An 11,285-nucleotide genomic window follows, 5' to 3' on the forward strand; every position below is an offset into this window, starting at 1 on the left:
CAGAGAGTGAAGTGCTCCAGAGCGGCAGCACAAGCCTGAAATCAAAATGCAGTAAAAGAAAAAGAGTGATTTCTATACGGAGTTCTGGGTGGAAACTAAATCTTTACATCAGATTCTCAGTTCAGCTACAAATTAAAAGCTGATAAATGTGCTACTGAAATTCAGTTTAACAGAAATTGCTCAATCAACAAAAAGGTGTTGGACACAAACAGAGCATTCAAGTTCCACCTCCTAAAACACATCTGCTCCAAATCAAAAGGTAAAGACCATAATAACAAAAACTCCTTCATCCAAAAAACTATTTTAGCAGGTAAAGGTCTGATATGGTGCACAACTTAAACGGTTCTTTATCCAAAACAACTTGTACATTGTCAGCTGATGGCCTTCAGCAGGAGACACAGAACCAGCAAATCTTAAACATAAACGTGATGAAAGTGTCTGAGCTCACAGCAGTTTCCTCTGCAGTCATAAGCAGATGTAGAGCTCCGATTCCTGGAAGAGGGAGAGGAAGTGAGTCACTGGAAAAAACAAGCAGGAATGTCTTCGAGCTCTTAATAGTTCTGTGTTATTAACAACCTCAACGTGCTGAAGTTGGTAAAAACTTCAGCGCCCTAATATGAACGTTCCTTTTCTCATCGCTTATGTTATGTGAGATATGAAACAAACCAAATGGACCATGTGGAACACGTTTCTTAAAGTGTTGGTGACGTCTAATCAAAGGGGAGAATACTACACCCTAATTACACCGGGGGAAAAACACACGTCCAGCACAACAAGGCATCCAGTGCTCCATGATGTGCTGCCGGACAGGACGCGGTTTAAATAAAAATTATATAAATAAAGTGGTGACACTTGTGTCACTGTGGGTTCTTATGGGTTAAGTAACTGCTGTCAGGGCGCCACCAGCTGGAGAGACACCAAAAGAGGAGCAACGGCTCCTGATCTATTTTTAAAAGTCTAAGCTGTGTCCAGCATGTTATTTAAAATAGAAGAGGACCCCTCACCTGAGAGCGGACCACTGATCCACTGCTGCCCCAATATTTTAGAATAACACATGAAGAACCAGGTTATAAACTATGTTCCACACAAACATGATTCAAATAAGTTATAAATCATAATCATGGAGCTGCAGGTGTGTCCTCAGTTCAAGTCTCGCAGCTCGTGAGTCGCTAAATTTATCAAGAGAACAATCAGGCTGCGTTGGGGTAAAACTGATCCAGTGTGGGGTCAAATGGATCAAAAAAGATGGAACGTTAAGGTTCTAGGCAGCAAAATAACAAAAGAACACGCTCCGCTGTGTTAGTGCACTGAGAAACAAACCATTTAGAATAAATACTGTATCAGAAGATGTGAACAGAACATCTGTAAATGAAAAACTTATATTAATAATTAACTAAATGAAGAAAATGTGTCTTCTGTTTCAGACTAAAGGTAAATCTGAAAGAATCAAGTATTAAACTATTATTATAATTGTTCTTATAAAAGTTCTTATCATGAAACTTGAACCTCTGAACTGTCTGACTGTCGTCTACCGTCCTCTCCAAAGAGAAAATCAAAGCACAGGAGAAAATCAAAGCACAGATCAGTGACCGTTGGTTCTCTGCAGTGGAACAGTTTAGTTGAGAGGTCAAGTGTCATGTTTTTATATCCAACCTGCTCTAGGACGAACAAATGAAGCTCATTATAATCCGTGTTTTGATTTGTATCTGTGTTTAAAGATAAGAACACTCAGTGTTTTCAGTCACAGGGTTCTGTACGTACACTGGAGCTGGAGTTGATGTCGAGCGAGTCGAGGCTCCTCCGCGGAGCCATTTCTCCCACATCAGTCGCTTTCTTGACAGAAATGTCGCGTCGTTTGGTTCTGGAGAGAATGAGACTTAATTCAGAAAACAGCACCAATAAATCCCAGTTAACGAGCAGAAAAACCCCACCAGGTATTTTAATAATCAATTATGAAGAACGTTTCTCTGTCATATGAGTGACTGAATCTTTTAAGTTAAATTTAAAGTTTAAGTTATTTGCACAGTATTTTGTAGTAACAACATTTTCTTTTAATGCCTCTAAACGTGCTGTGTGATGATTTATTAGATGAATTTTGATGCCAAACATTCACAGGTTCCAGCTCTAAAAGTGGGAAAATGCAGCTTCTTGCCGTTTTGTATCATTATAAACTGAATATTTTGGGGTTGGTCTGAAAAAACATCAGAAGGTGTCATTTTTGTTTTGTTTTTTTTTATAATCAACCAAAACTATTCAGAAAAGAAGCATCTACCTGTATAAAGGCCACATACTCATGCCTCTGTTGTCCTTCTGGGCTGCCGTAGATGTGGCTCGCTCCACCAGTTCTTTCAAGAAGTGGAACAGCTTCTCCGACTCGATGCACTGCTTCCTAAATGACAGTATGAAGAATTAGTTTTCTGCTCTTTACGAACTTTACAAACTTGGGCTCCTAATCGGTGCAGATTCAGATCCTCACATGTGAGCGACAGACATGACAGTGCTGGGCTTGGACTGAGTTATCAGACAGGTTTTGGTCAACAGAGACTTCAGGAACATCTCCAACGCCCGCGCTGATCTCTGCAGTTCAGGATTTCACAGCTCCACACGTCTTAAAGATCATTTGTTTAAATGATTTATTGTTGCAGCATGTTTTTGTTCACTAATGCATCATTTTGAAGCAGCTGGTGTCTTTTGTTGACGCCACTTCAGGTTTTTTTATCTTGTGAATTTCCAAAACTTGTTTTCTGGTCAGAATAATGTTGAATTTGAATTTTGGAAGCTAGTCCCAGTCTAATCTACAATTTAAAGAAGTGCAACGTGCCGGATTATTGCTTGTCATGTGTTAGCAGGTCACACAACTCCCAGTATGCTTGTGAAGCACTGAGCTGAACCTTGTGCACATTGTGCAGCTCATCCTGCACATCAGCAGGCGTCAAAGGATACAGATGATCACAGGAACCGCCATCGCAATCCTCCCCACCTCTGTGTCCTTCTGCATGATCTTTTTGATGCGACTCTGGTGGCGAAAACACACATTTCACCAACTGTCATCCACAGAAATAACACACCAGTTAGCCTGTTTGTAGCATTTATGGTTTTCCCAACTGTTGGATCTAAATTATATAATAAAATCCCCACAACCTATAAGATAACAAGCAATACAAGTCAATAATGATCAACACAATATTGAAAATATTCATAATAATAATAATAAAGTAATGTATGAACGAAATGTATTCAGTATTCACCCAAAGTGCAGCTAAATATTCTGTATATACATTTATATCATCATCATATGTACATGTATGTGAACTAAAAGATGCAACTACTTGTTTTTTTTTATTATTAAATCACAGTTAATCAGTATCATCCACATGTTTTAATTCACTTTATAACATCATTTTCTGATAACTGATCATTCAGCTTTGCTCCACTTGTCTAACCATGTTTACCGGGCGGTGACACTCAGATTTCGGACGGTCCCTGAACGCAGCTGCTGCTGCCCTCCATGCTACATGAACTCAGCTCTTCGCCTGTTTCCATGACTCTGTTTTATCTTCGAGCAGCTTCAACATCCCAGAATAATCCCTCTACTCACAGGTGGGAACCGTACGTTATATCTCCTCTTCTGTCCCGGCATTTTTCTCGCGGTCCGATCACATTTTTCATGTTTTTACCGCAAACTGCTGCAGCGTCCATTTGTTTACCTACAGCAGGAATTAACGTGGAGAAGAACACACACACACACACACACACACACACCTGAGGTCAACCCCCGTGACCCCAACAGTGACGTCACGAGCCAGCCGGGCAAGCAATTGTAAAATAATAATAATAAATGTACTAATTTTAATGATCTCATGAAAATGATGGAGAATTGATTTTATGAGGTTCAATGAAGGTTTGATAAAAATGCTGTAAAATAATCAATCACTCCTGATACAATGACTGTTTAAAAGCCATAGACTCCAACATTTTACTTATTTTACTCATTTGTTTCTATCTGATCACTGACCTTTGATATAAATATTTTTTTTATATATAATATATATTTTTTATATTATATATTGTTTCCATTCACATCAACGTCGATATGTTGTTCTGTACTGTGGATGAAGATCTGTGTGGTTTTACTGACCTAGATTACAAATGTTGACCTGATCCTGGATCAGATGTGAACACTTGTGGTAAAGACTTCTAGACTCGAGCTTCTACCTCTGGACAGAGGAAACCTAATCAGAGCCTTTCAGTTCGTCACATCAGCTCCACAGGAAAAAAAGCTTTCATACTAAATCCCCAGGTTCTTGAAGACCACATCGAACTGGAGCGAGCAGGTCCTTCTCAGTCATCCCCGTCACCGCTCTTGAAGATGTTTCCTTTTGTCAGAACTCGTGAATCTGTGCAGGAGAAACCTGAACTGTCTGAGTCGCAGCTCGTGGCTCCTCCGTGAGGATACAACCTAAAGTTTAAAAGCACCAAGAAAACAGGAGAAGAAGTTTTGAAGTTCTGATGTGAATCCACCTGCGTGTCCGTGTGAAGAGGACCGAGACACGACATGACAAGAATCAAGAGCAACCTGTGTGAAAGTGGAACGGCTCCAACACCACGTCTCTTGTTTATTCTCTACTTTGTCACAACCTCAGTGAACGTTTGTGATCTCTGGATCCATTTTTCAAATTCATTAGACACTTGGTTCTTTCTTCAGCCTCCATGAGGCGGATCTGGACGACAGCTCCTAGTGCTTCGCTCTGTTGGATCACTTTAGGTTTTTAATCAGTCTCCAGTAAAGTGGTCGAGCGAAGACACTTGTTTGTTCTCACTGGAGAAATTCAGTGTTGAGTGTTCACTCCTGTCTTTAAGAAACCTTTAGGGAACGTCTTCCTACGGCTGCACACATTCATACAGTGTTAATAACCCTCTATCTAGAAACACTATCTGCTGCACTTTACTGCTGAACAGCTGAAGACAACATGAACGTTTTAATGTGAACTTAATGTGTTTGAAACACCATCACTACATATTCATCACTCTGCCTGGAGCACAAAGACTACAAAGGTCAGAGATAAGGTTTGTCGGTATTTATTAGGGTTTAAAGTTGAACAACACTAATAAGCTTCGATCCAGCAGCAGATGGTTATTTCTGTATTAGTTCTTATTTGTGAAGAGACGACAGCATGATCCACTGTGTGCTGTTTGCAGTCTGGGTATTTGCAACGTGCCACGGACACGGTAGGTGGTAATTTACAGCTTTTAGTGTTTGGTGTCTGGTTTCACAGCTGAAAAACACAAAATCTGAAACAAATTTTGTCATTTATCTTCATTTTCTGCAGGTTACACGTTAATAGAAGAAGAGGAACTTTTCAATCAGGTGGTGTTTCCGTCCACACATTCAACACTGCAGCACAATCGATCTCAAATATCAAAATACCAACATATCAGCAGCTGGAGTGAGTTTGGATCTGATGTGTGTTCACTGAATCAATGCAAAATGTTCCCTGTTACGTGACCTGTGTTTTTTTCCCGTAGGATGTTTTCGGATCAGACTTTCTCCAGAGTCGCCTCCATCCTCTGTTTCAGTGTCCTGATATGACCCCGTCCCCCACCGTCCCCACTTCAGGTGAGTCTTATTCTTACATACCTGTTGTCTTGAGACAACACTCCCGAGCTGAAATGGTTTATTTCTACTGAGGATGTGGGTTTTCTGATCTCTGGTGTCGCCTGTTTTCTTCTGTTCTAGTTGAGTTCGTCAAAGCTGCAGATGTTAAAGTCATCGCTGCACTGGGAGACTCACTAACTGTGAGTAAAGTGGTCGCATGTGTTCCTGTGTTCATGTGTTTCTTAAGTATTTAATAATTATATTTGCAACAATGCTTGTTTTTATTGACATGGGATTTTTCAGTTGAACCATTACAGCTCATTGTGGACAGACTGAGACACTAGTACAGGCTGCAAAAGGAAGAGGATCCAAAACACACAAATAATAAACATTATGTTGATTAAACATCAGGTTTTATAGTCGACTAATCAGGAATTATAGGCTGAATAATATCATTCTTTATTAAAGACGTCAGAAACACCTATTATTTTTATTATTCAGATTAAATATTCATCTTACTGTGATGTTTCTCTTAATTAAAAGTTCTGTGTGTGTTTTTTATTGCAGACAGCTATTGGTGCCAATGGCTCCACAATTTTATCGATACCTTTTGAATTTCGACAAGTATCTTGGAGGTAAATCAGCAAAACATCCTAAGATAACCGTTAATAGACCTTTAATGTTATCTTATCTTATCTCCGTGGTCTAATTTTTAATTTGTGTCGTCATAAATCCTGTTTTTATTGGTCTGACGCTGTTTCTCTCCTTTCTTTCACTGTAGTATTGGAGGTTATGGGACTTATCAAAATGTCATTACACTGGCAAGTAAGTGGCTGCGTTACTTAAAATCAAAGACAACAACAAACAAGTTCATTTAATGTTATTTTATTAGAAACAATATGTTGATTTTAATTCAGTAGTTTCTCTGATATTTTTACTTCACATGCATAAAAGTCCATTTTTTATTTGCCTGACCTTGAGCTGTTTGTTCTTCTGTCAGATATCGTAAATCAAGGTTCACATGAACTTACAAATCACACATTTTAACTTTTATTGCAATTTAGAAAATTTCCAACTTTTCTTGATCATAGGATCCGTTCATACTCGTGAATTAAAGTCCAATTTTTTAATTCTGAAAGATATGTGGTAAAGGTGAAGCCTTGGGGACAAAAATACGATTTTTTAAATTTAGCATTTCAAAAATAACGTTGAAAATAAATTTGAAATGCTGTATCCTGCTCAGTATGAAGTCGAAATGTAAAGAATGAAAGATATTTAGATTAGATAGATTGATATTTCACATTTAAAATTGAACTTTTGAGAATAAACCTGGTACTAGTACTTCAAAATTTAAAAGTACAGTATTGAGTAAATCTACTTTACATTACGGTTCCAGATATTTTCAAACTCTTTAATCCCAAACTGGTGGGTCCGTCCCCGATGATGACGATGCACGGTTACCCAACAACTGTGAACGAGACCGGCTTCAACTTCGCCGTCACCGGACACAACACCCTGTAAGATCTTCACCTGCTCCGTCCACAATAACCCTCACTGACATGAAATGTGAAGAACGAGGCAGAACTCATGTTCAGCTGTGACTTATTTGATTATTGGATGATGCTGTTTGACTGACTCAGCATCGTGTGTGTCGTCCTACAGCAACGTCTCGGATCAGATAACACACATGATCGAGACATTCAAGACTTATCCCGTAAGTTTGGAGGTTTCACCTTTTATATCAGACAGTAAAAACAGTCTTAGAGTAACGTCCCTGTGTGCTTCTTCTAGGGTCTGAACTTCCAAGAGGACTGGAAGGTGGTGACGATGCTGATTGGGATGAATGACATCTGTGACTACTGTAAAAACAAAGTAAGTGTTGCTGTCAGTGCACAACACAGCACACACCTGTTCACACCTGGCACAGGTGAGACCGGAGAGGGCGGAGAAACACAGAGGGCGGAGAAACACAGAGGGCGGAGAAACACCGCTTCACATCACAGAGACAGTTGAAAACATAGAAAATACCACACACTGAATACTTCGAATTCAGATGAATAAATAAAGTATTAAAGTGTTTTTAGAAGATGGTTATTAGGAATTAAACATTCATCTCTATGGTTTTGCTCAAACTCTCCACAGACTTTGTTCTCGCCTGACAACTTCATCCACCACATGACAGAAGCTCTGGAGCTGATGATGAATGAGGTAAATTCACAACAGAGAAGTTCAGGACAGGTTATTTGTGGTCGTGCCGTCCACTCCCGATTGGTGACTGTACTGGTTTTAGATTCCCAGGACCATCGTGAACGTGGTGCAGATTCTTCCCATGAAGCCTCTCAGAGAAGTTGAGAGACCAACTCTGGGCTGTCAGCTTCAAAAGTTACCTCATCATTTTCTTCTTACGTTTTCATTTTATGTGTTAATATGTGCAGGAGCCTGATGAGATGATGATCTAACAGTTTGATAAACTGGTCGTCTGCTCACAGGAGATTCTGCTCTTGTCTGGTCCAACCTGCAGAAGATTCCCCTGAACTGACGGAGCTGGTTGAGATTAACTACGAATTCCAGGTGTGTGTTTGTTCAGTGACGTGTGCACGGCTTGACTAGACATTGGTGTGTTTTAACTTCAATGTCCTTCTCAACAAATATGATTATTAAATGACCTAATGCTGAACTGTCACAGTTTTCAATCGTGCTTCTATTCTGGTTTTTTTAAAAGCTGAATCTTTTTATTAAAATCAGAGGTTTGATAAAACTACACACATACATATTATAATATAATTAGTAAAGTACAAGTACTTAGAAATTATTCTTATGTGCAGTACAGAACTAAATAAAAAATAAATTTACTTTCAGATCATATTTGAAAAGCTTTAGATAATGTTCATAATGTACCTTTGAAAGGAGCCATAGGAGATACAGTGCACTGACTCTGTTAACCTGTAGGATTCACTTCCTTTGTCTCCAGAGGAGATTAAAGGAGCTGCTGCTGCACACTGATCGGTTCTTCAAAAAGGACTTTGCTGTTGTTCTGCAGCCTTATTTAGAGAACGCCGGACCACCAAGACTTCCTGTACGTCACACTCACACTCCTTCTTATTAGACAGAGCGTTAAAATGTTTCGTATAAATTAAAAAATACGATTTATATTCTAACATTTCCTTTCTCTTAACTTCAGGACGGGACCTTTGACCTGAGCTTCTTCACAGCAGATTGTTTCCACTTCACTGTGAAGGGACACGAGGAGCTGGCAAAGGGCCTGTGGAACAACATGGTGACATTATAAAAGTTTAAGCTACGTAAAATATGGAATATTTTATTATTTTTATTAAAGTCGGGTTTGTCAAAGCAGCTCGGTAACACGCTGTCTCTCAACGTCCTTTTTTATGACACTGACCCTTTAAATTGATCAACATGTTTCCTCAGTTCCAGCCGGAGGAGGAGAAAGAGATGATAAAGACGTTTTTAGAGCCAGTGCAGCTCATCTGCCCGTCAGAGGTACAGCACAGGTGACACGAGACTTTCTCATGATGTCTGTTCATTTACAAAAAAATGTTTTGAGCACATTTGTCTTTCTGTAGGAGCATCCTTACATCTACACCAAACCCAAAACTGTATCGTCTGCACCGGCACGGAAACATTTCTCCTTCATGATGATGATGCTGCTTTCTGCATTTTTCCATTTTAATGTTCTATAGTTTGAAACAACACTTGATGTTACTCACCTGTCGAAGGTCTTATATAGCAGCTGGAGATAGCAGCTCTGTGATTAGTCTGGGATCTGAAATGATTTCTTTCATACATGTGGCTGTGGTAACAGATGTTTTTAACAAGTGTGAACTCAGTTTAACTTAAAATCTATGAAACAGTTTAATAACATGGTTTCATTAACTCTCTGTCTATTTTCACATTTTCCTCTTTTATAAAGATTTTGAAACAGTTAAACAGTGGAGAGTCAAACGGGAATCATGGAGAGAGAGAGGTCCCAATCAGACTCAAATATATTATAGTTTATATCATATCCAAAAATCTATAAGGCAGATATGTATTTCTGTGGTGTCACTAGAAAACAAACACTCTGATTTTCAGATGTCTGAATTTTTTAGCTTTTATTTCTTCTTTAAAATGCTGTATAATAGCTATAACAGGTACACTGCTCTCACTGCTGTAACATAAGTAAAAAGGCTAAAAAGACAATCACTAAGCTTGAAATGAGTTATTTATGCCTAAAGTCAATATGATAATATTCTGAATATAACATTATTTCATATTTTACATTTAAATCCTTAAAGAGCAAACTCACCCGATGCACTCGCTGCAGCCTGTGCAGTACATGGTGTCTGATACTGTTAAAGGTAATCGTCCTGTATGCTGCACTAAAGTGTGTTTGTACAGATCTACTCTGTATATAAAGGAACTTATTTACTGAACACTTTCTAATTCTGAAGATCATTTTTTGTCGCACGTTTTGTTTTGTGACTATGTTTCAATCCAACGTGAACCTTCATCAGGTCAAAACATATATTTTTAAATGTTTAATCTCCTCTGTGCTTCGAATTTGCCTCGTCGTACTCAAAACACAGGCTGCAGCGTGTTCTGCTGTTTGCAGACAGCTACACCCCCCAGGTCAGAGAGTGACTGTGACACTATCTGAAACGTGTCACACAACCAGAACCCAGACCACCTGTTACCTCCACATCTTTTTAACAGGGACAGTAAATATCTGTAACCTTACCACCTCCGCAGTTCACACTATGTACACAGACTGTGTCGTGTGCAGATAAAACACTTCTGGTCTTTGCTTTGTAGACGTACGCTCAGTGCAGTTACCTGTGAAAGTATCTTCTTTCTTTCTTCTTTTTGTAAACATGTTAAATGGTTTCTGATCTTCATATGAAGACTTTGCAACCTGACAACATTTTCCGCGTCACACTGTGAAGAAGAGATGCCAGAGGAGTTGAGGAGGATGATTGAGATACATGAGTCTGGGTAGAGTTACAAAGCAGAGGTCAAGATTCTGAGATGCCAAAGAATGAAAGTGAGATCCATTATCTCCAAAATTAAGAACAAACCTTCCAAAGTTCTTCAAAGCACAGAAACAAATCATTCAGGAAAAGTTCAAGTAGATGCAGTGGTCATCACAGAGCTGTTTCATAGACGCCGGTCAATCCAGATGGAAACTACTGATCCACAAGAGCAGAAATAGAAAATGTAAGAATTCAGTCGACTTCTGGCAACTGTTGGGACTTGATCTGAGATCAAGCATGGCCGTGGTGGTGTGATGGTGTGGGGATACTTTGCTGCTGCAGTCCTGATCTAATGACTGAGGGAAACATGAATGAAGAGCATCGTGAAATCTTATAGCTCAAAACAAAAATGTTTACTTGAATCTTCATGAATTCAACTAATTAGTCTTTAACAGTTCTGATTTCTGCAGAATCCTTATTTGTGAGGCCCATGTGTGTGTTTGCCTCTGGTTGTTTTTTGTCACTTTGGGTGTTTTGCATCTTTTGGGGGTCATTTTACATGTTTGTGGCTGTTGTGTGTCTATTTTTAGCTGGCATGTGTTCCTTATTTGTCGTTGTTGCGTCTTTGTGGACATTGTGTGTCTATTTTTGGTCATATTTTAAATGTCTTTGGTCTTGTGTGTCTATTTTGGGTTGTTGCATGTGTCTTTGACTGAGTT

General features: G+C 39.1%; 2 protein-coding genes across 2 annotated transcripts; one reads left to right on the forward strand and one right to left on the reverse strand.

Moving 5' to 3' along the window:
• Window positions 1-58: 58 nt before the first annotated feature.
• On the reverse strand, window positions 59-3,804 carry LOC113148627 (dr1-associated corepressor). The gene is made up of 6 exons (XM_026340385.1): window positions 3,599-3,804; window positions 2,944-3,016; window positions 2,477-2,570; window positions 2,273-2,389; window positions 1,762-1,861; window positions 59-492 (listed from the first exon to the last, which is right to left on the reverse strand). The coding sequence occupies exons 1-6, from the start codon at window positions 3,638-3,640 to the stop codon at window positions 466-468; spliced, it is 453 nt and encodes a 150-aa protein (XP_026196170.1). The 5' UTR covers window positions 3,641-3,804; the 3' UTR covers window positions 59-465.
• Window positions 3,503-10,000, forward strand: LOC113148626 (phospholipase B1, membrane-associated-like). The gene is made up of 15 exons (XM_026340384.1): window positions 3,503-3,600; window positions 5,331-5,368; window positions 5,527-5,617; window positions 5,738-5,796; window positions 6,164-6,231; window positions 6,378-6,421; window positions 6,993-7,113; window positions 7,259-7,310; window positions 7,388-7,468; window positions 7,739-7,804; window positions 7,887-8,167; window positions 8,568-8,672; window positions 8,778-8,873; window positions 9,026-9,097; window positions 9,181-10,000. The coding sequence occupies exons 3-11, from the start codon at window positions 5,587-5,589 to the stop codon at window positions 8,037-8,039; spliced, it is 675 nt and encodes a 224-aa protein (XP_026196169.1). The 5' UTR covers window positions 3,503-3,600; window positions 5,331-5,368; window positions 5,527-5,586; the 3' UTR covers window positions 8,040-8,167; window positions 8,568-8,672; window positions 8,778-8,873; window positions 9,026-9,097; window positions 9,181-10,000.
• The last annotated feature ends 1,285 nt before the right edge of the window (window positions 10,001-11,285 follow it).

Source organism: Anabas testudineus, chromosome 22 (genome assembly GCF_900324465.2).
Source record: "Anabas testudineus chromosome 22, fAnaTes1.2, whole genome shotgun sequence".
Lineage (NCBI taxonomy): Eukaryota > Metazoa > Chordata > Actinopteri > Anabantiformes > Anabantidae > Anabas > Anabas testudineus.